The sequence below is a fragment of the Xenopus laevis genome, chromosome 8L (genome assembly GCF_017654675.1).
Source record: "Xenopus laevis strain J_2021 chromosome 8L, Xenopus_laevis_v10.1, whole genome shotgun sequence".
Lineage (NCBI taxonomy): Eukaryota > Metazoa > Chordata > Amphibia > Anura > Pipidae > Xenopus > Xenopus laevis.
In genome coordinates this window covers 134,283,085-134,306,869 of record NC_054385.1, presented here as the reverse complement: position 1 = coordinate 134,306,869, position 23,785 = coordinate 134,283,085, and the positions used below count along the sequence as shown (strand labels likewise).

The following is a 23,785-nucleotide window of genomic DNA, read 5'->3' as shown; positions in this document are numbered from 1 at the left end:
CCAGGAGCAGGAAGTACAGAGAATCAGAGCTCTGTACCTGGGTAAGTACTGGGGGAGATTGGATTCACTTACACACACTGCTTTTATTTCCCATTGTACCTTTAAGGGAAAATGGGGCAGGGATGAGGCCACAAGCAGGAAGCAGCGTGTGTATTAAAGGAGAAGTTCATATTTAAGTTAACCTATAGTTACACACAGTCCTATGCTGATTATTTATTATAGACGTGGGCGGGCGCTGCCAGGCCGGTTGCCCCCGAGTCAGGGGAGGAGTCAGATTTCTGTGGGATTTATTTCTTTTCTAGAGCAGAATATGAAAAGGCAGAGGAGCAGAATGAAAAGGTCAGTCTGGTCTTTATTGGAAAGTGTCTGTGCATTGCATAGTGAGGAGGCGCCTTCATGGAAGACATGAGGAAGAGGAGGAGCCACTGTCAGTCTATATACAAGTCACTATACACGGGTGCAGCCGGGGGCCCTATATAGACTTATATACCAATATATATATATATATATATATATAGAGAGAGAGAGATATGTACAAACAGGCCCGGGGGCAGGCTCCTATATTAAAGGGCGGAGCTTCATCTTTCCAATAGAACTTATTGGGGTGGGAAACATTTGTGTCACATGTCCATTTCTCCTCCCCCAGGAATAAATCCAGAAGGTTCCAGCTGAGTGGGTGGGGCCAGTAACACCCACATGATCACTATTGCGTGGGAGTAGCCCCACTCACCTGAGTGACACTCACACTCGACTGGCCGTGTACATGCAAACCATGGGGCCCCGGGAGTGCAGTGTGGGGGGTCCAATTCCACAGTAGCCCCCAACCCACAGCAGTCAGATGCCAGTATGGGGGAAGGGTCACAGGGGGAGGAGTCTTTTCATTGCTATTCTGTATCCCAGAATGCAGTGGGGCAGAGGCAAAACACACACGTGGCAGGGAGGGTATGATGGTGAATGGTGATTGGCTGCTCAGTTCCACAAGGTTCCACCCATAGAGCAGTTACACCGGGGCCAGGGGAGGATTGTGGGTAATGTATAATGACATATAAAGTGGAGTGTTGGGCTATTGCTCTAGGAATAAGCCTCGGACCAATCAGCCGAGGGCTGCACAGATCTGTGTCTCCAGGGAAAGGGGTGGGGGATCTGGGTAGGTAGGAGGGGCCTCTGGTTAATCCACACAAGGGCAACAGCTTGTATTGTTGAGTCCAGTACAAAGAGTGTACAAAATGGCACCATTAGAGCAGACAGTGTTGGGTTAAAGCTGGGTCTCCGCTGGTTCCGGGTGGGAGGGGTCTCACAGGCTTCAGTGTGGGAGGAGCCATCCAAGCTGTATGTAAGAATGAGAGAGGCAGGGGGTACTCGGGGTGATAAGGCCAATAAATGTGATGGTCCAGTCCAAGGCTCTGCCATATCCCGAGGGTATTATTGTCCTTGCAGGAGCCAAGGGGGTGTAGGCACTCGAGTTACAGAGCCCACCGACAGAGGGCAGCACATTTGGGCAGCCATGTTGTCCTTGGAGGCCGCACACAAGTTCAAATGTCTCTAGGGGTCCTGAGAAACCATCTCCTGGCCCCACCAACATCACTCGGCAGAGCTGTGGCCCCAGCCTGACGTGTCCAAAGAGCCACCAGCCAGTGACCTTCACAATGTCCAGTTTCCTTTATGGTAGTGTCGTGGCCACAGGGGCGGAGTCTCTGCAAAGGAAGCGAAGAAACACAGAGAGGGGAGAGGGGGGTCACCTAATGCCAGACCCCTGCCTCTAGCTCTGTCCCAACCTGCTTGGTTCTGCCCGGTTTGAATTCTGCCAACAAGGTTTCCAACATCAGTGCCACGGAGAGAGAGCTAGGAAGCCAGGAGCGTCATTATAATGAGACAAACTGCCACTGTCAGGTGTAAGTGCTCCCTCTTGGGGCTGCTCCCACTGACGCTCTTCTCCAACTTTGGGATCTCCGGGTTGAAGTTATCTGAAAGGAGGGAGAGACACAGCATGCAATATCATAATCGTGATCAGACTGGTGAATTACAGACCGGTGAGTCTGACACAGGAGCAATGCACTAAGATGTCACATTCAGAGCAGATATTGTGGGGTGGAATACACTGGGGTCTTAATCCCCACCAGACGAAGACAAAGTGAGTGGGTGCTTTGCTGGCAGTCAGTTGGGCACTATTCCTTTATAAGAAGAGGAAGGGAGATTACTAATCACATTAGGAAAGGAAGGGGCTCGTTCCAATAAGGTCAGGGGCTCGGAGAGAGAGAGAAGGAGTAAGGGAGACAGAGCAGAGAGGGAGATGAAGGGGGTAGAAGAGAGGGAGACAGGTGGGTTACACTTGGGTGCAAGTTTCGGTGCTTCCCTGTAGAAGATGTTACAGTAGGTTCCCATCCCGGCACTTACCTAAATCCTCTATGTTCACCTCTGGGCCTATCGTGAACTGGGGGAGGGTCGGGGAATGTTTCTCTCCAGAGTGGGAAGCTGAAAGGAGCAGAGACACCAGTTAGTGACCCACCTGTGGCGCTGGGAAAGCTCTGCTGAACTGCAGGGGGCGCAATCATTAGCCCTGAATCTTTCTGCCCAGTCTCATGCACTACCAGCCCCGAAATGCCACTCTGACTCCTATGCCAGAATAGAGTGTCAGTTGTCTGTACAACAGTAGGAAGCAGGCGGGGGGCATCGCTGGTACAGGGGGCAGATAGAGGGCGGGGCAGATAGAGGCGGGTACTTACTGCTGGCGCAGCACACAAACACTTTCATCTTCAGACAGGAGCGCCTGTGATTGTGCGTCGGTGTCGCTGAAACAGAGAGAAGAATCAGAACCTCATCACATACTGGAAGTGCCCCCCAATACCCCCCATGCCCAGTACCCTGGCACCCCCAGCGGGCAGTTAGACTCACAGATATAGTAGTACTCGTGGCCGGCGTGGAACTCGTAGCCCAAGGAGAAGGCGCTGTACCGCTGGAACTTCTCGGAGAATTTGATTGGACTGTGGGGGGCGTGGGGGCGGTTACACTCCCAGCGCTTGAAGCCCTGGCTGATGTTGCAGGTCCGGTAGCCCTCGTAGCTCACCATATAGAGGATGTACTGCTCCATCTTGTGCTCCACCACCGACTCATTGTAGTGGGGGCAATAGATATCCAGGTAATCGTTCACATCCACCTGCACCGTGTAGCCGTCCCGCCGCAGGCTGCAAAGAGAACAGAGTGAGAGGGGTGCGGGGAGTTGAAGGGCAGCAGAGAGAGGGTTCGAAGGGTGCGGGGAGTTATGTAAGGAGGGCAGCACAGAGAGATCGTTAGGGGGTGCAGGGAGTTATGCACCAAGTGAGAATTAATTGGGGAATAAAGGCCAATAGGCTGCATGTGCCACACCACTCCAGTGCCGGGGGAGACTGCTCTCTGTCCACTCTAAATAAGATTTGTATAGGAGGGCCCCGGGCAGCCCAAGGCGGCACAGTATAAACGTGAGCTCATGGGGTGAGAGGGGGCACTTGGACAAAGACAGAGGATTTGTAACATTGGCAGGAGGCCGAGGGCCCAAAAGAAAGTGCAGAGCAGCAGTTACACGTCATTGCCACTGGGGGGCACTGTACCCTAATATTACACAGACTGACGGCAGCTCAAAGACAAGATAAATGAGACCCCCGGGCACAGCTCTCCCCCTGATCAGAGAAACATTCAGCTCATACACGGGGTGTCGTTAGACTTACAGCGCTGCCGCCTATGTAGGTGCTATAGGTGCAATTCTATGAGTCAGTGGGGGCCACTCTCCCCCAACAGCTACTTACCCCACAGGCATGGCTACGGAACTGGTGCTGGGCACGGAACCCAATTATTTCTGTCGTAGCCCCCCCCCGGCCGGGAGTTGTTTGTCTATAGAGACCCCCATACAAGTCTGGCGCAGTTACTTGTTGCCCCTTCACCCAGCAGCAGCCTTACTATAGAGCAGCCGGGGGCACAGACACACAGAGACTCTGGGATACCCCCATTATCCATCTCTCACTAGACTTAAATCCCCCCAACATACAGCACTTTAACCATCAAGCCCCCCCCTCCAAAGGGAGAATATGAGGGGGACGCAGCAACTGCCAACAAGTAGCCCCTGCCAATTAACCCCAACCCAAGGGGCACGGGGAGCTGAATGGAGGGAGTCAGGGAGTTATTAAGGGCATGAGGAGCTGAATGGAGGGATTCAGGGAGTTGTTAAGGGAACGGGGAGTTGAAAGGAGGGATTCAGGGAGTTATTAAGGGCACGGGGAGCTGAATGGAGGGAGTCAGGGAGTTATTAAGGGCATGAGGAGCTGAATGGAGGGAGTCAGGGAGTTATTAAGGGCACGAGGAGCTGAATGGAGGGAGTCAGGGAGTTATTAAGGGCACGGGGAGCTGAATGGAGGGAGTCAGGGAGTTATTAAGGGCACGAGGAGCTGAATGGAGGGATTCAGGGAGTTGTTAAGGGAACGGGGAGTTGAAAGGAGGGAGTCAGGGAGTTATTAAGGGCACGGGGAGCTGAATGGAGGGAGTCAGGGAGTTATTAAGGGCACGAGGAGCTGAATGGAGGGATTCAGGGAGTTGTTAAGGGAACGGGGAGTTGAAAGGAGGGAGTCAGGGAGTTATTAAGGGCACGGGGAGCTGAATGGAGGGAGTCAGGGAGTTATTAAGGGCACGGGGAGCTGAATGGAGGGAGTCAGGGAGTTGTTAAGGGCACGGGGAGCTGAATGGAGGGAGTCAGGGAGTTATTAAGGGCACGGGGAGCTGAATGGAGGGAGTCAGGGAGTTATTAAGGGCACGGGGAGCTGAATGGAGGGAGTCAGGGAGTTATTAAGGGCACGGGGAGCTGAATGGAGGCAGTCGGGGAGCTGAAAAGAGAGATAAGGACAGACAGGAGGGGAGATAAAGTTGTCAGGAAGAGCTGATTTGAGGCGGCAGCGGGGGGGGGGGTAGTTGGATCCCCGTGAGGACTAGAAGTGGTATGTTCCAGGTAGAGCAGCACAGCAGGTAATAGAGAGCTGCACTTTGTCAGGATTAATGTTGAGCTTTGCCTGTGGGGATCCTTCCAGCCAACTGTCACCTGCACTGCTCTGCCGCCCAACCATTATTTTTAGCAGAAGGGTCTGATTTATACTAATTAAGAGACAGCTCTGTGCCCCACACAAGCCGACAGCTCCCCCCCCATCCACTGAGCACAGGCAGCACCGCTCATCTTCACCCAACTCCTGCCTCCCACATATCTGCCCCCCCAAAGTTATCTGTACCCCCCATACATACAAAGAACTGCCCCACATTACTCCCATGTGCCAGAGATCTGCCCCCCTGCCCTCACCTGTCACTGCAGAGAGATTTACACACCGGGGGGGGGGGTAAGGTGAGGGGCAGATGAAGCTGAGACACAATATGACCAATGGGGGGCTGCACTACAACTCCCTGTACCCTCAAGCTGCAGGGTTATTAACTGTATGAGTGCAGGACACACAGTGTGAGAGAGGGGGCGCCAGAGAGCAGGACTGCAGAGACACACACACTATATACAGTATATATATATATATATATATATATACACATACACACACAGTATATACAGTATATATATATATATATACACATACACACACACTATATACAGTATATATATATATATATCTACACACACACACACACACACACAGTATATACAGTATACATATATATATATATATATATATATATATCTACACACACACACAGTATATACAGTATATATATATATATATATATATATATATATATATATATATATATATATACACACACACATACACAGTATATATATATATATATACACACACACACACAGTATATACATATATATATATATATATATATCTACACACACACTCACAGTATATACAGTATATATATATATATATACATACATATACATATATACATATACACACACAGTATATATATATATACACACACACACACACACACACACACACACACACACACACACACACAGAGTGGGGGGTTATTTGCTGTCGGAGAGCTTCTGCCTTTCTTCCCAGAGACCAAATCCAGGGAGACCTCCCCCCGCCCCTCTGACTTTTACAATGGGACTAATTTAAGGCGGCAGCACACGGGGGGGGGAGAACGGTGACAGAACAGGGGCACAAGGTGTCGGCAGTCAGAAGCAATGAATGGTGCAGAGAGGGGGTTTGGGGGGGGCACATTCAGAGAACAAAACCAAGTGCAGCAGTGGACGGGGGAATGTGGGGGCAAAGGGGCATTTACAGAAATGCTGGTGGGAAGATAAACATTCCAGTAAGGGGGAGCAACGAGATGTTCATCTGATACTAAATATTCTACCCACTGTATATACCCCCGCCAGTCCTTACTTTCCATCATACCGACTGTATATACAACCACTGTCCTTATTTCCAATCATACACACTGTATATACCCCCGCCAGTCCTTACTTCCCATTATACCGACTGTATATACCCCCACTGTCCTTACTTCCCATCATACCGACTGTATATACCCCCGCCAGTCCTTATTTCCCATCATACCGACTGTATATACCCCGCCAGTCCTTATTTCCCATCATACCGACTGTATATACCCCCACTGTCCTTATTTCCCATCATACCGACTGTATATACCCCGCCAGTCCTTACTTCCCATCATACCGACTGTATATACAACCACTGTCCTTATTTCCCATCATACCGACTGTATATACCCCCACCAGTCCTTACGTCCCATCATACCGACTGTATATACAACCACTGTCCTTACTTCCCATCATACGACTGTATATACAACCACTGTCCTTATTTCCCATCATACCGACTGTATATACCCCCGCCAGTCCTTATTTCCCATCATACCGACTGTATATACCCCGCCAGTCCTTATTTCCCATCATACCGACTGTATATACCCCCACTGTCCTTATTTCCCATCATACCGACTGTATATACCCCGCCAGTCCTTACTTCCCATCATACCGACTGTATATACAACCACTGTCCTTATTTCCCATCATACCGACTGTATATACCCCCACCAGTCCTTACGTCCCATCATACCGACTGTATATACAACCACTGTCCTTACTTCCCATCATACGACTGTATATACAACCACTGTCCTTATTTCCCATCATACCGACTGTATATACCCCCACCAGTCCTTATTTCTCATCATACCGACTGTATCTACCCCCACTGTCCTTATTTCCCATCATACAGACTGTATATACCCCCGCCAGTTCTTATTTCCCATCATACCGACTGTATATACCCCCGCCAGTCCTTACTTCCCATTATACCGACTGTATATACAACACTGTCCTTATTTCCCATCATACCGACTGTATATACCCCCACCAGTCCTTACTTCCCATCATACCGACTGTATATACCCCCACCAGTCCTTACTTCCCATCATACCGACTGTATATACAACCACTGTCCTTACTTCCCATCATACGACTGTATATACAACCACTGTCCTTATTTCCCATCATACCGACTGTATATACCCCCACCAGTCCTTATTTCTCATCATACCGACTGTATATACCCCCACTGTCCTTATTTCCCATCATACAGACTGTATATACCCCCGCCAGTTCTTATTTCCCATCATACCGACTGTATATACCCCGCCAGTCCTTACTTCCCATCATACCGACTGTATATACAACACTGTCCTTATTTCCCATCATACCGACTGTATATACCCCCACCATTCCTTACTTCCCATCATACCGACCGTATATACAACCACTGTCCTTACTTCCCATCATACCGACTGTATATACCCCGCCAGTCCTTACTTCCCATCATACCGACTGTATATACCCCCGCCAGTCCTTACTTCCCATCATACCGACTGTATATCCAACCACTGTCCTTATTTCCCATCATACCGACTGTATATACCCCCACCAGTCCTTACGTCCCATCATACCGACTGTATATACCCCCACTGTCCTTATTTCCCATCATACAGACTGTATATACCCCCGCCAGTTCTTAATTCCCATCATACCGACTGTATATACCCCCGCCAGTCCTTACTTCCCATCATACGGACTGTATATACAACACTGTCCTTATTTCCCATCATACCGACTGTATATACCCCCGCCAGTCCTTATTTCCATCATACCGACTGTATATACCCCCACTGTCCTTATTTCCCATCATACCGACTGTATATACCCCCACCAGTTCTTATTTCCCATCATACCAACTGTATATACCCCCGCCAGTCCTTATTTCCCATCATACCGACTGTATATACCCCCGCCAGTCCTTATTTCCCATCATACCGACTGTATATACCCCCGCCAGTCCTTACTTCCCATCAAACTGACTGTATATACCCCCGCCAGTCCTTACTTCCCATCATACCGACTGTATATACACCCACTGTCCTTATTTCCCATCATACAGATTGTATATACCCCCGCCAGTCCTTATTTCCCATCATACCGACTGTATATACCCCCACCAGTCCTTACTTCCCATCATACCGACTGTATATACAACCACTGTCCTTACTTCCCATCATACGACTGTATATACAACCACTGTCCTTATTTCCCATCATACCGACTGTATATACCCCCACCAGTCCTTATTTCTCATCATACCGACTGTATATACCCCCACTGTCCTTATTTCCCATCATACAGACTGTATATACCCCCGCCAGTTCTTATTTCCCATCATACCGACTGTATATACCCCCGCCAGTCCTTACTTCCCATCATACCGACTGTATATACAACACTGTCCTTATTTCCCATCATACCGACTGTATATACCCCCACCATTCCTTACTTCCCATCATACCGACCGTATATACAACCACTGTCCTTACTTCCCATCATACCGACTGTATATACCCCGCCAGTCCTTACTTCCCATCATACCGACTGTATATACCCCCGCCAGTCCTTACTTCCCATCATACCGACTGTATATCCAACCACTGTCCTTATTTCCCATCATACCGACTGTATATACCCCCACCAGTCCTTACGTCCCATCATACCGACTGTATATACCCCCACTGTCCTTATTTCCCATCATACAGACTGTATATACCCCCGCCAGTTCTTAATTCCCATCATACCGACTGTATATACCCCCGCCAGTCCTTACTTCCCATCATACGGACTGTATATACAACACTGTCCTTATTTCCCATCATACCGACTGTATATACCCCCGCCAGTCCTTATTTTCCATCATACCGACTGTATATACCCCCACTGTCCTTATTTCCCATCATACCGACTGTATATACCCCCACCAGTTCTTATTTCCCATCATACCAACTGTATATACCCCCGCCAGTCCTTATTTCCCATCATACCGACTGTATATACCCCCGCCAGTCCTTATTTCCCATCATACCGACTGTATATACCCCCGCCAGTCCTTACTTCCCATCAAACTGACTGTATATACCCCCGCCAGTCCTTACTTCCCATCATACCGACTGTATATACACCCACTGTCCTTATTTCCCATCATACAGATTGTATATACCCCCGCCAGTCCTTATTTCCCATCATACAGACTGTATATACCCCCACCAGTCCTTATTCCCTATCATACTGACTGGATATGCACCCGCAGACCAATCTTCCCTATTATACCGATTGTATATACCCCCCGGCCCTTCTTCCTTTTCATACAGACTGTATATACCCGCCAGTTCTTATTCCCTATCACACCAACTGTATATACACCGAAAAACCCGTCTTCCCTATAATACCGACTGTATATACACGTGCTGGCCCTTCCACCCTATCATACCGACTGTATATACACCCGTCAGCCCTTCTTCCCTAACATACTAACTGTATATATTAGGGATGCACCGAATCCAGGATTCAGTTCGGGATTCGGCCTTTTTCAGCAGGATTCGGATTCGGCCGAATCCTTCTGCCTGGCCCAACTGAATCCAAATCCTAATTTGCATATGCAAATTAGGTACGGGTGGGAAGTCGTGTGACTTTTTGTCACAAAACAATGAAATAAAAGTTGTTTTCGCCTTCCCACCCGTAATTTGCATATGCAAATTCGGATTTGGTTCGGTATTCGGATGAATCTTTCGCAAAGGATTCGGGGGTTTGGCCGAATCCAAAATAGTGGATTTGGTGCATCCCTAGTATATACCACCCGCCGGGCCTTCTTCCCTATCATACCTCCTCTGATGAAGCACCCAATGGGAAACACATCAGGAGGGTATGGAGACAATAATGGTACACTGCCAAGTGGTATGTAAGAAATGAATCATTTAACATTGCTTGAATTGATTTGGGTGATTCTGCACTAATAAATGTCTGAAGTGAGTTAACATGCATTTCTGCTTTGATATTATTCCCTATCATACCGACTGTATATACACCCACCAACCCTTCCCTATAATACCGACTGTATATACCACCGCTGACCCTTCCTCCCTATTATACAGACTGCAAATACACCTGCCGACCATTCCTTATCATACCGACTGTATTTACCCCCACCCAATCCTTCTTACCTATCATACCGACTGTATATACAGGTGTTGGCCCTTCTACCCATTAATACAGACTGTATATACCCTCACCGACCCTTCTTCCCTATCATACAGACTGTATATCCCCTCGCTGACCCTTCTTCCCTATACCGACTGTATATACACCTGCCGACCCTTCTTCCTTATCATACCGACTGTATATATGCCGCCAGTCCTTATTCCCTATCATAACAACTTTATATGCACCCACCGGCCCTTCTTTGATATATCGACTGTATATACACCTGCCGGTCCTTCTTCACGATCATACTGACTGTGTATACAGCCACCAACCCTTCTTCTCTATTATACCGACTGTATATACACCCACCGACCCTTCTTCCATCCCATACCGACTGTATATACCCCTGCCAGTCCTTATTCCCTATCATATCGACTGTATATACATTCGCCAACCCTTCTTCCCTATAATACCGACTGTATATACACCTGCCAACCCTTCTTACCTATCATATCGACTGTATATACACCCACCGACCCTTCTTACCTATCATATCGACTGTATATACACCCACCGACCCTTCTTCCATACCATAGCGACTGTATATACCTCCGCTAGTCCTTATTCCCAATCATACGGACTGTTTATACAACAGCCGGTTATTCTTTCCTATAATACCGACCCATCTGCCTTTATTCCCTATTATATCGACTCATATACACCCCCCAACCAGATACCCCCACCCCCATACACACAGAGAAAATACACATATTGGGGAAGATCCCCTGCCCCCCACACAGAGAATATACATATTGGGGCGCACACACGCAGATATGTGCGGAGCAATCCCGTGTGACCCGGCTCCTGTACATAATCCCCTCCATGAATTGCTGGAAAATGTGCCTGAGCTGTGTGACTAACGGGATCATCCGGCATCACTGGAACCCAGCCCAGTACTGAGCCGCCATATCCACACATACCGAGTGTGAGTCTGTGACAGTTTCAATGTGAATGTGAGTAAGTTGATTTAACCCAATGAGTGTGTCTCCCCTTGGCACCCGTCACTCACTCTCCTGGCAGAAGAGACACAGTAGGGTCAGGAGACCACCCCTTACTTTGCACGTACAGGTTGGCACAATTCATTAACCAGTGCAAATCTGCTACAGAACGATGCACCACTTGGGGTGGGGGCAAATGATGTTGCATTTTGGGCATATTGTGCCAACATGTTGCTCTTCAGGCCTGTTTTATAAATGAACCCTTACATTTCATTGGTTGCCAATAACCCCATGTGGTTTATGTGAATGAGTAGAAGGTGCCAGCTGATTCCATCCTGGCACTCACACTTGCCCTCCTCTTTCCAACTGCCACCCCGTTTTCCTTGGTGCATCCCAGGTGTATCAGTACAACATACCTGCCTGGAATATTCCACATTGTAAAAGGGGGGGGTGGTGACATGCTGTGCCCCCCGTGCCATGCACACACAGATTGCTGCGGGGTTAATCACGGGCAGTGCTAAAACGATGGTTAATAGAAATGTTCCCATTATATATCTATATCTATGTGGCACAATGGGAAAACAATGACCTCTTTTTCTTTATTTGCCATTAAATGAAGGTGGATTGTCCTGAGAAACGCACGGCGGGTGCACAGAGAAGGGGCTCCTCTCATGGGCTGGCAGCGTGTAGCAAGCCAAGCGGAAAACTGCCAATTTCCATGCTAATATAACCCAGGCCGCATAATGCCCGCTAGCAGGGATGGCAAGCTGATAGCTGCTGAACAATCTGGGAATAACAGCGGCCCATTAGATTTAATTTGTGCCGGGAAATGGGATTCTTCTACTCACTGCCTCACTACGGTGCTGCCACCCAGATACCCGAGTGGGTCGGGAGTCCCAAGTGGCAGTTGCAGGGTAGCAGCTAATGACAGGGATAGGCAGGAGGGCACATGCCAGTGTAAGATTGCTGTCGGATAGCAGATTAATGGAGCAGATTGTGAGCTGGCACAGCCGTGGCGTCGTCTCTCACCTTCAATAACCTCTCGCACGGTGGCACCGTCACTAGGGACCCGCGCAATAAATACTTCCCAAAATGGAGCCGATTCGGCACTTTCTAAAGGTTGTTGTTTCCAAAATTAAACTTCACCTGGAGTGGAGCGCCCAGCAGCTGCCTGCAAGCAAAGAGCTGATCTACGTGGCAGTGCCAAGCCCCATCTGTGTTATAATACACTAGTGATGGCACCAACAGCAACTGCCCCAGGGAAGCCTATAAATGCCCAGGGCATGGTGAAGCACAACACACTATTGGGCTCAGTTACAAACAAAAGTGCAAACTAGCACCAGGGCAGTTGCCCATAGCAACCAGACACTTCATTTTCAAGCCGATTGGTTGCTACGGGAAACCGCACTCCTGTAATGTGCGCTTAGATCTGTGAAGGTGCAGGGAGTTGCAGTGCAGCATGTGGGGGGGGGGGGTACATAGCAGCAGTAGATGCTGGGGAGAAATGCAGGGGTACAATGAAGCATTAATCTCTTTATAACCAAGTGTGAGATTTCATTTGCTCGGCACAATACAGGAGTGTGGCAGCACATGGCCGGGCACCTTCCATCTTCAATACAAACTCATTATAGCGCTGGCAATGATTCCTCTGCTAGAGTAGTGCCAGGCCTCTTGTGCCCAACTGCCAACTCTCACTGCCGCCCATACGGCAATCCTTCTCATACAGAGAGAGTGAGTGGCACTGCCCGCGGCTGGTTATGGAAGGACTGGCGGGAGCGGATCTCTATCATTGGCAGCCCAAATGCAACTTCATGGTGCGGCTACAGGATAATCCCTGAGAGAAATGGACTGGTACTGATGGAATGGACCCCTGCGTGGCACAACCAGGCAAGTAGCTGTGAGGGGCTGGCACAGGGGGGATTTGTGTGTCTGATCAGGTATGGGCACACAGCGCTGGATCTGCCTCTCAGATGTGCCACAATATGATTGGCATCTCCCATACATGAATAGCAGCCAGACGGGGTCATGCCATGGGGACCCACCAATCACATGCCCAGTGCAAAGAGGGTCAATGACCCTTAGTGAGCTAGGAGCAGAGCCAGGAACATTGTGCACTTGTGGCTAATGAAGTACATTGTGCCCGTGTGATTGGGCCCCAGGAGGTATAAAATAAAGCTGTTATTGGCACAGAGATGCCCCGAGGGAAAGGAGCTGCCATCGCAACAACATGAAGCTCAGCTGAGGAACACGGGCACAGGTGAGTCAGGGGCCCTCCTGGGGCAGCGAAGCAAAACAAGGAAATCCTCCTGTCAGTAAACATGAGACAGCTGCAGAGACTAACCCTACTTGTTCCTATACATGTGCCAATAGGGGGCAGCACTCACAGACGGTGCTCAGTCATCTGTACTGCCCCCAACCTGGGGTAACCTGCACTGCTGCTCCTGCCTTTATACACATACACCTGCACTGCTGCTCCTGCCTTTATATACATACACCTGAACTGCTGCTCCTGCCTTTATATACATGTAACCTGCACTGCTGCTCCTGCCTTTATACACATACACCTGAACTGCTGCTCCTGCCTTTATACACATACACCTGCACTGCTGCTCCTGCCTTTATATACATGTAACCTGCACTGCTGCTCCTGTCTTTATATACATGTAACCTGCACTGCTGCTCCTGCCTTTATATACATGTAACCTGCACTGCTGCTCCTGCCTTTATACACACACATACACCTGCACTGCTGCTCCTGCCTTTATATACATGTAACCTGAACTGCTGCTCCTGCCTTTATATACATGTAACCTGCACTGCTGCTCCTGCCTTTATACACATACACCTGCACTGCTGCTCCTGCCTTTATATACATGTAACCTGCACTGCTGCTCCTGCCTTTATACACATACACTGCTGCCTTTATATACATGTAACCTGCACTGCTGCTCCTGCCTTTATACACATACACTGCTGCCTTTATATACATGTAACCTGCACTGTCTTCCCATTTGGTGTCAGTAAATGGAGTGTGAGGGTGCCGGGAGTGAGAGGGTGCCGGGAGTGTGAGGCAAGACGCAGGCTTTAGTTGGTCCATTCCACGCACGGTTGCGGCTGTTGCACAAATTAGCAGAGCCTAATGAAGCTCTGGGTGAAGGAGCGGAACTAAAGAGGATTTCTCGGCCTGTTAACATTAAATCCTTTTTTATTTCCTTAAAGCCGTAAAGTGTAGCCTTCCGGGAGGCTCTCATTGATGAATTCAATCCCTCCATATCCACTGGCAGACAATCCCCCTAATCTCACTGACACGGGATAGAAGCGTCTGATCAGCGCCGCAGCCTGTGACCCTGCGGTCCCACTCAATTAATTATTAAACTGCCATTCACTGCGGCTCCGGCTCTGGAATAAACTGGCGGCTACACAAACCGGCTCTGTTTCCCCCACATTCAGCCTGACAAGCAGGAACAGCCAGTCCTTGGGGAGCTCAGTGGGGTCACATATCCTCCCATTAAGCACCCAGTGGGCACACGCCCAGGCCCTGGAAGCTGACACTCTACCCGCTGAGTTAGATCTTATTGGCCAATTAGCGCTACACACTCTAATCCTGTCCTGTTTCACAATCGACCCAACAAAACTGCCGACAAGGGAAACAAGTGAGTAACAGGATTCTCCTTCCCCCAATCAGACCGGTACCAGGGAGCCATATACTGCCCAGCACTCCATGGCACCGTGCCCTCACCCCTTCCTCATCACCCTATGTAACATGCTGGTTAATAGGAGCTGCCATTAATCTCTCTCCCACGCACCAGTAGGGGCCCAATCACTGAGCAGCCTGAAGGGGTCGGCTAACTGCTTGACTCTAGAGCCAACACACAGGCCCCTGTCTCTGCCAGGCCTGAGGGCACATGGGCACATAGCAGGGAATAACATGGGGCCCTGACCATGCAATGGTTTATTACAGAACTGCACGTATATTCCTTGTTGTGTATACAACACACACGCTGCTCACGTCTCACTTTACTGTCAGTCGCTCAGATCCCAGAAAGTTCTGATTGGATGAACAAAACAGGACTCAGGAGGGACAAGATGTTATTGGAGATTTAGCTGCCTCTGTCATGTTCCACCTGCCACTCACCTGCCACTCACCTGCCACTCACCTGCCACTCACCTGCCACTCACCTGCCACTCACCTGTCACTCACCTGCCACTCACCTGCCACTCACCTGTCACTCACCTGCCACTCACCTGTCACTCACCTGCCACTCACCTGCCACTCACCTGTCACTCACCTGTCAGCCACCGCAGGTCCCCCGACACACTCAGCCACAGCCTATTCACCCACTGGCACAGAACTCTCTCTCACCCCAGGGTAACATGGAGCAGAAAGAAGGTGACTGCGTGTGCCCAACTCTGTATGGGGCATCTGTGACACTCACAACCCCCACCCCATTAGCTTTTGCACCCCTCAACCCAACTCCACACGGCATGATATGTCTACCCACAATGCACTGCTCTCCAACTACTGGGTTAGGCCAGGGGGGCAGTTATGTAGCAGAGAAGAGACACTTACGTATATATTGATACTCACACTCCCGACACGTCAGGTATATTAGTCCTCAGCATTTATTGACTGTCACTCACCCACTGTTCCCTAATACTTCTCAATGGAGGGAAACTCAGCAGCACAAGAACAAACAAAACCACTGAGTGACCACGAATGCAATGGACACAGGTTAGAAGCACAGAGAATATGGGGGGCACAAGAATTAGAAGCACAGAGAATATGGGGGCACAAGAATTAGAAGCACAGAGAATATGGGGGGCACAAGAATTAGAAACACAGAATATGGGGGGCACAAGAATTAGAAGCACAGAGAATATGGGGGCACAAGAATTAGAAGCGCAGAGAATATGGAGGGCACAAGAATTAGAAGCACAGAGAATATGGGGGGCACAAGAATTAGAAGCGCAGAGGATATGGGGGGCACAAGAATTAGAAGCACAGAGAATATGGGGGGCACAAGAATTAGAAGCGCAGAGAATATGGGGGCACAAGAATTAGAAGCACAGAGAATATGGGGGCACAAGAATTAGAAGCACAGAGAATATGGGGGCACAAGAATTAGAAGCGCAGAGAATATGGGGGCACAAGAATTAGAAGCACAGAGAATATGGAGGGCACAAGAATTAGAAGCACAGAGAATATGGGGGGCACAAGAATTAGAAGCACAGAGAATATGGGGGGCACAAGAATTAGAAACACAGAGAATATGGGGGGCACAAGAATTAGAAACACAGAGAATATGGGGGGCACAAGAATTAGAAGCGCAGAGAATATGGAGGGCACAAGAATTAGAAGCGTAGAGAATATGGGAGTAAAAGAATTAGAAGTGCAGAGAATATGGGGGGCACAAGAAGGCATGTGGGGTTCAGAATAGCTCAGTGACACCCCCGTTATAGACACAGCAGGATATCAGCCCCTCGGGGGAACCAATCTGATTACAGTAATTAAAGTCCTTTGTTGTTTCATAAACACAATCGGGTCTCACAGGGAAACAAACTCACAAATATTTTGTACTTCTTCCACCTGCAGTGTCAGCCACAAACAAGCCACCAGGAAAACACTGATCCCTAATAAACCCTGGCACCCAAAGGGCCCTAGTGATATGATCTGCGCAGGCTGGGCACCCACTCACCCCAAACTGAAGAGCAGGAACCCCCAATGCTGGGCTGGAACAGACACATCGCTGCTCAGGTATTTGCTATGCAAAGGAATTCCAGGGGAGTCGGGGGTAGGTTGTCACATAAAGATCTTATTTTAGAGGGAAGAGATTTTTGTCTCAAGAGCTCACAATCCCACTGCAGTCTACCTTTCCCCATGGGTTTCACTTTTGGACTAGTCTGCCATAAAGCAGGGCAGGACTGCTGCTTACAATGGGGATCAGATAGGATCTGTGCAGCCCCTGGGACAGAATGTTCTGTTATACAGATAGCTAGAATCTCAGCTGCCATAAAGCAGGACAGGACTGCTGCTTACAATGGGGATCAGATAGGATCTGTGCAGCCCCTGGGACAGAATGTTCTGTTATACAGATAGCTAGAATCTCAGCTGCCATAAAGCAGGACAGGACTGTTGCTTACAATGGGGATCAGATAGGATCTGTGCAGCCACTGGGACAGAATGTTCTGTTATACAGATAGCTAGAATCTCAGCTGCCATAAAGCAGGGCAGGACTGCTGCTTACAATGGGGATCAGATAGGATCTGTGCAGCCACTGGGACAGAATGTTCTGTTATACAGATAGCTAGAATCTCAGCTGCCATAAAGCAGGACAGGACTGCTGCTTACAATGGGGATCAGATAGGATCTGTGCAGCCCCTGGGACAGAATGTTCTGTTATACAGATAGCTAGAATCTCAGCTGCCATAAAGCAGGACAGGACTGCTGCAAATAATTGCTAGAACACAACAGAAGCCCTGCAACTATTATGGGTGAAAGAGACAAAGATGCGGTTGTGCAGCCTGTCTGACCCCACTCACATGACACTGAAGGCTAATTTGAGAGGCAGCTCTTGGGGAGTCACAAACAGCAGCTCCACTGCAGGAGTAGTGTGAGCGGGAGACACCTGAATACTATAATAAGCTGACAGTAATGGGAGGAATTGTACAAAACAAACAAGCATGTGAGATTGTGGGGGGGGGGGGGGTGATACAACTCCCTGCGAGTCCTGCGGCAATAACTCGGTGCCAATTGCATGCAGATCCCCCCCGTGTCACTACGCCGCTCTCATTAATGGGGACAAGGAGAAATCTGGGTTAAAATATTCAGTTCCTGGCTCAGCTCATGAATTATACATTGGGGGGGGTTCTCCATTATTCCCCAACATCAAACACAGCCAAGCATAGGTGCTCCGACACAAAGGGAGTCGGGGTGCAGGCGGGCCCCTCCACCTTGCAAGAGGAGCCTTTGATGTTCAGCAGCAGAAAATAATGAAAAAATTAAATTTGCCCCCAAGTCAAAAAAGCAAATGATTTGTCAGAATTCAGAAGGGACCTGGAACTGCGGCCTTTACTGATTGCTACCAATAAACTGCAGTCACTTACAACTTGAGTTAGAGTGTAAGCTTTTCAGGCCAGATGTATGGTTCCAGTGCAGGTCGGGTGCCCAGGTGGTGTGTGGGGCAGCAGTGGGGAGGTAATATTACCGGGCCCCCACCACTGCGGCCCTCGCAATTCTATACCGTGGCTCCGCTTCTCTGTAACCATGAACAGATGCGCTGGTACACAGCCACGGAGCCCCCCCAACCTTCCTGCACCCCAATAACAGCAATGCCCTCTCTGCCCAGTAGTACTTGGTATGAGCAGAGACTGGCAGTACAAGATACAGGCACCCATAGGGCACACAGAAATCTACACGGGTGCAAAAGAGACACTTCAGGACAGGCAGCATTTAGGGCTTCTTGGATTTGAGTCCTTTTTGTAGTCTAACAGCCTCAAAGGGTTAAAGCTACACTGACTCATGCTACAGTCCAGCCTCTAGATACTCCTGGGGCGAGAAGAAACCTGATGTTCCAGGAGCTGGATGTGACCTGGGGCACTACCTACCAGAGATATTATATGGGACGGGTGCCACCTGGCTGAGATATTCTAGGGACTGGGAGCCATCGGGCACAATTACTCTTGGGGCAAGAAGAAACCTGATACATATATTTCAGAAGCTAGATGTGACCTGGGGTGCTATCCACCAGACATGATATATGGAATGGGTGCCACCTGGATGAGATATTCTACAGACTGGGAGTCATTGGGCACAGTTACTATTGGGGCAAGAAGAACCCTGATACAGATGTTCCAGGAGCTGAATGTGACCTGGAGTGCTATCTACCAGAGATATTATATGGGATGGGTGCCACCTGGCTGAGATATTCTAGGGACTGGGAGCCATTGGGCACAGTTACTCTTGGGGCAAGAAGAACCCCGATAGCCCCCTAGGGGTTCAGGGTCACTGGGCAAAGATACTCCTGGGGGAGAAAAAAACCTGATAGAGATGTTCCAGGAGCTGGATGTGACCTGGGGCACTATCTACCAGAGACATTATATGGGATGGCTGCCACCTGGCTGAGATATTCTAGGGACTGGGAGTCATTGGGCACAGTTACTCTTGGGGCAAGAAGAAACCGGATACAGATATTTCAGAAGCTAGATGTGACCTGGGGTGCTAACTACCAGAGAAATTATGTGAGATGGGTGCCACCTGGCTGAGATATCCTAGGGACTGGGAGCCATTGGGCACTGATACTCTTGGGGCGAGAAGAAACCTGATACAGATGTTCCAGGAGATGGATGTGACCCTGGGTGCTACCTAAAAGAGATATTATGTGAGATGGGTGCCACCTGGCTGAGATATCCTAGGGACTGGGAGCCATTGGGCACCGATACTCTTGGGGCGAGAAGAAACCTGATACAGATGTTCCAGGAGATGGATGTGACCCTGGGTGCTACCTACCAGAGATATTATGTGGGATGGGTGCCACCTGGCTGAGATATCCTAGGGACTGGGAGCCATTGGGCACCGATACTCTTGGGGCGAGAAGAAACCGGATACAGATGTTCCAGGAGATGGATGTGACCCTGGGTGCTACCTACCAGAGATATTATGTGAGATGGGTGCCACCTGGCTGAGATATCCTAGAGACGGGAAGCCATTGGGCACCGATACTCTTGGGGCGAGAAGAAACCTGATACAGATGTTCCAGGAGATGGATGTGACCCTGGGTGCTACCTACCAGAGATATTATGTGAGATGGGTGCCACCTGGCTGAGATATTCTCAGTGCCAATTGCCAGGGTTACTGTGTCTGCTGACACATGACCTGCTCATCAGATCTTCTCCAATCACATTGCTTTAGAAAGAAGCTATCAGAGCAATAACTAATTGAATGAAAGGAGATCTTTTGTCTCCGCTCTGGGCTAACTAAACCTCGTCAGTCCGTGGAAACCGCATGCGCGTGTGCCTTCCGCTGAAACCCAGTCCATTAGACCCATTTCCCTCCATCCTGCTCACTTTCACTCCCCCTTCCTGCAGCTGTCATAAAAGTTTAAAGTAACAGCGCACGGCAGGTCCATTTGAGCCACTCAGAGAACGTCGGGAGGCCTAAATTAGCAACATGCTCGCTCTGCATCACACAAAGCTCTGCCGGATCCGTGGATGAATTTTATATTTACTGCTTGGCCGCACACAGCATCTCAGCTCTCTACACTCAGCCAGCTGCAGCCGACGCAGGAAGGGGCCACTTATGTAAGTCTGGGCAGCCCCCCCCAAATGCATCGTGCAGCCTGTCTGAACACTGCCAAAGAAGTTTCCACTAACGACCAGTAAACAAGCAGAACAGATATATATATATATATATATCTCAATCGTTAAATTTCATCATTTCCATTTCAACCTCAGCCTCCCTTGACTGTAGATTTGAGTAGATAGCAGCTCATCCATGCCAAGTTGGACCTAGACTGAACTTTAATCTGGGCTGAGTTCAAGAAGGATCAAGGCCAAGTTTGTTATCAAAACGGAGACCAATTGGTCAGACCAGAAAATCACCCTGGTCGGTCAGTCGACCCACAGGTTTTAGTGGCCATTCACAGTGTGGTTACCTTTCTATTGTTCTGCTTGTGAAGGTTCACAATGAAGAAAACAGGAGGCTCCTCCTCATTTCAAATGCACCATACACTGGTCACATGTTACATACAGGTACAGAGATGTTGGGCACAATCTTAAGGTCAAAGTACACATTCTGAAAATTGCAAGAAACAGGCTGATAAAAAAACAAAACAATGCAATAGCACACATGGCCATAACGATCCCAAAAAAAGAGCACACATGACCAAGACAATCCCAAAAAGATGAGCACATAAAGCCATGATAATCCCAAAAATAAGAGCACACAAGGCCAAGGCGATCCCAAAAATAAGAGTACACAAGGCCAAGTTGAGCCCAAATGCAAGAGCACACAAAGCCATGACGACCCCAAATGGAAAAATATACAAGGGCAAGGCGAGCCCAAATGCACGAGCACACAAGGCCAAAGCGATCCCAAAAATAAGAGCACATAAGTCCAAGACGAGCCCAAATGCAAGATCACACAAGGCCAAAACGAGTCCAAATGCAAGAGCACACAGGGCCATGACGAGCCTGAATGCAAAAATACACTAGGCCAGTGACAAGCTCAAATGCAAGAGTACACCAGGCCAAGGCAAACACAAAAATAAGAGCACACAAAGCCATGACGAGCCCAAATGCCAAACTACACAAGACCAAGACAAGCCCACATGCAAGAGCACACAAAGCCAAGGCGATTCCAAAAATAAGAGCACACAATGCCAAAAAGAGCCCAAATGCAAGAGCACACATGGCCATGACGAGTCTGAATGCAGACAGACTAGATCCACAACTAGTAACATTTTGGTTTAGTCTGATACAGTTTACTTATCACGGCTGTGCCTGTGTCTCAATGTGTTGTGAATTGTACAACCATTCCCTCCAACAGGGATAAGGGCTACCATTTGTTTCCTTTTTGTTTTGTAATTATTTGCCAGTCCACAGTTTATGATTCCTTTTCAGTTGTCTAGGACCAGCTGGTTGGAAAAGCCTTTCAGAGGTAAACAGGTATTGAAATCACTATATGCAGAATCTCAACAGTGCCAAGGTACAAACCTTCAGTAAGGTGCACCCCTGCATGCTCAAGACCAATAATGGGGGGGGGCTGGATTATGAGGAACAGGAGTAAGCCGCTGATAAAGCCAACTAAATCGGCTGCTAAGAGAGATCACAGGCAGACGACTCAGAAGATTAGTATGTGCTATCAAAATGTTTAGCAGTGGCCTTTATCCTGCTCTTTATTTGTTACGTCCTTTAGGGATAACGGATGGGATAGAAGAGACACTCTAAGCAGCGATGTCTGTGAAACATCACAGTAGGGGCTAAATAAAAAGGATGGATGGGGGGTATTTCAGACAGGAGGTAAGAAAGTGTATATCTCGCCATACAAACATAAGAGCATCATCATCATCTCGGCTCGGAGCTGAAGGTCACACAACCCATCAGACAAAGACATCTCTATGCACGGAGAATCCTTAATAACCCAGCCTGAGATATACATGGTAGCAGTACAGTACTCAGGAAGATCTATTTTCCATTACACAAAGGCTGGAGACTTGGGCTTTGTGCCGTACAATGAGATGCAACACAGAAGTCATATTTACATGACGGTGATGGGGGGTGCAGGGGTAAAAGAGGACACATTTCAGTTGGTGGGAGAGAGCCATGGCTGGGACTTTGGAAGAGTATCGACTCCCCCCAGACCTAGCATCTTACCCACTGCCTTGGTAGGACAGCTTTTCCTATTACAGGGTTTCATTGTCAGAGGTAACAAGTGTTTTAGAATGTTTTCTAAAAAATTCATTCTAAGTATCATGAGGGTGTAATGAAGCGAGAGTGAGGGAGGTGGGGAACATCCGCCACGCAGACCAGCTGGATTCCTTAACTGGAGGAGAAGGTCTCCTTTAAGCAGCGAACACAAGAAGCTCCACATCTTCTGCATGACTGGGTTTTTAGGACAAGCTCTGCCAAGTAACACCTTCGATTGATGTCAGACTTGCCCCCCGCAGTTCTCCCAGGCCCCTTTACTGAGTGTGCAGAGACCACCCCCACCCAACACAACAATAGTTCTCTAACACTGGGTCATATAAATCTCGACGTTGGACTGCAAAGCACTCTTACTGCGTCACATCCCAGATCTCCAAAAAGCCCTTCTACTGGGGCCTCTTACTCTCTGGTGATGGACCTCATACCCCCCCCCCAGTGGGGTCTCAAGCCAACAGCAAAAGGCTCTAGAGGACGCAGCTCTGGAAAGTACTGTAGAGCTTGTCCCTCTGCAATACTGGGACAGGTCCAGATACAAGTTCAAAACAGAAGCCCCCAATGGATGTGAGAATGTGTCTTTCATTTGCCCGAGATGATGATCTAAATAAAACCCTTCCACCCTGACATCTAAGGCTACAATAATCCCTGAGGCCCGTCCGGGCCACAAAAGACCAGAGCACGACGCACTCTTTGATTCAAGACCCATTCCAACTGAAGCGACACAACAAGCAGCCATTAAATGATTTGTACTGATGCATTCCTCATATGCGCCCTCGCTCTTCCCCCCCCACCACCCCGCTCTGCTGGAAGAACATACATTCAGCTTTACAGTCAGCAGCCAGAGTCCCCC

General features: G+C 48.9%; 1 protein-coding gene across 1 annotated transcript in view; it reads right to left on the bottom strand.

Annotated features, from left to right (window-relative positions):
* Positions 1 to 334: 334 nt before the first annotated feature.
* The window catches only part of LOC108699476 (ephrin-A3), a 46,768-nt gene continuing 23,317 nt past the window's right edge, over positions 335 to 23,785 (bottom strand). Inside the window, exons 2-5 of the mRNA XM_018231573.2 lie at positions 2,893 to 3,182; positions 2,724 to 2,789; positions 2,395 to 2,472; positions 335 to 1,964 (exon numbers count right to left, since the gene is read on the bottom strand). Of these exons, the coding sequence (XP_018087062.1) occupies positions 1,843 to 1,964; positions 2,395 to 2,472; positions 2,724 to 2,789; positions 2,893 to 3,182 (556 nt within the window). The 3' untranslated portion in view covers positions 335 to 1,842. The remainder of the gene's footprint in view (positions 1,965 to 2,394; positions 2,473 to 2,723; positions 2,790 to 2,892; positions 3,183 to 23,785) is intronic.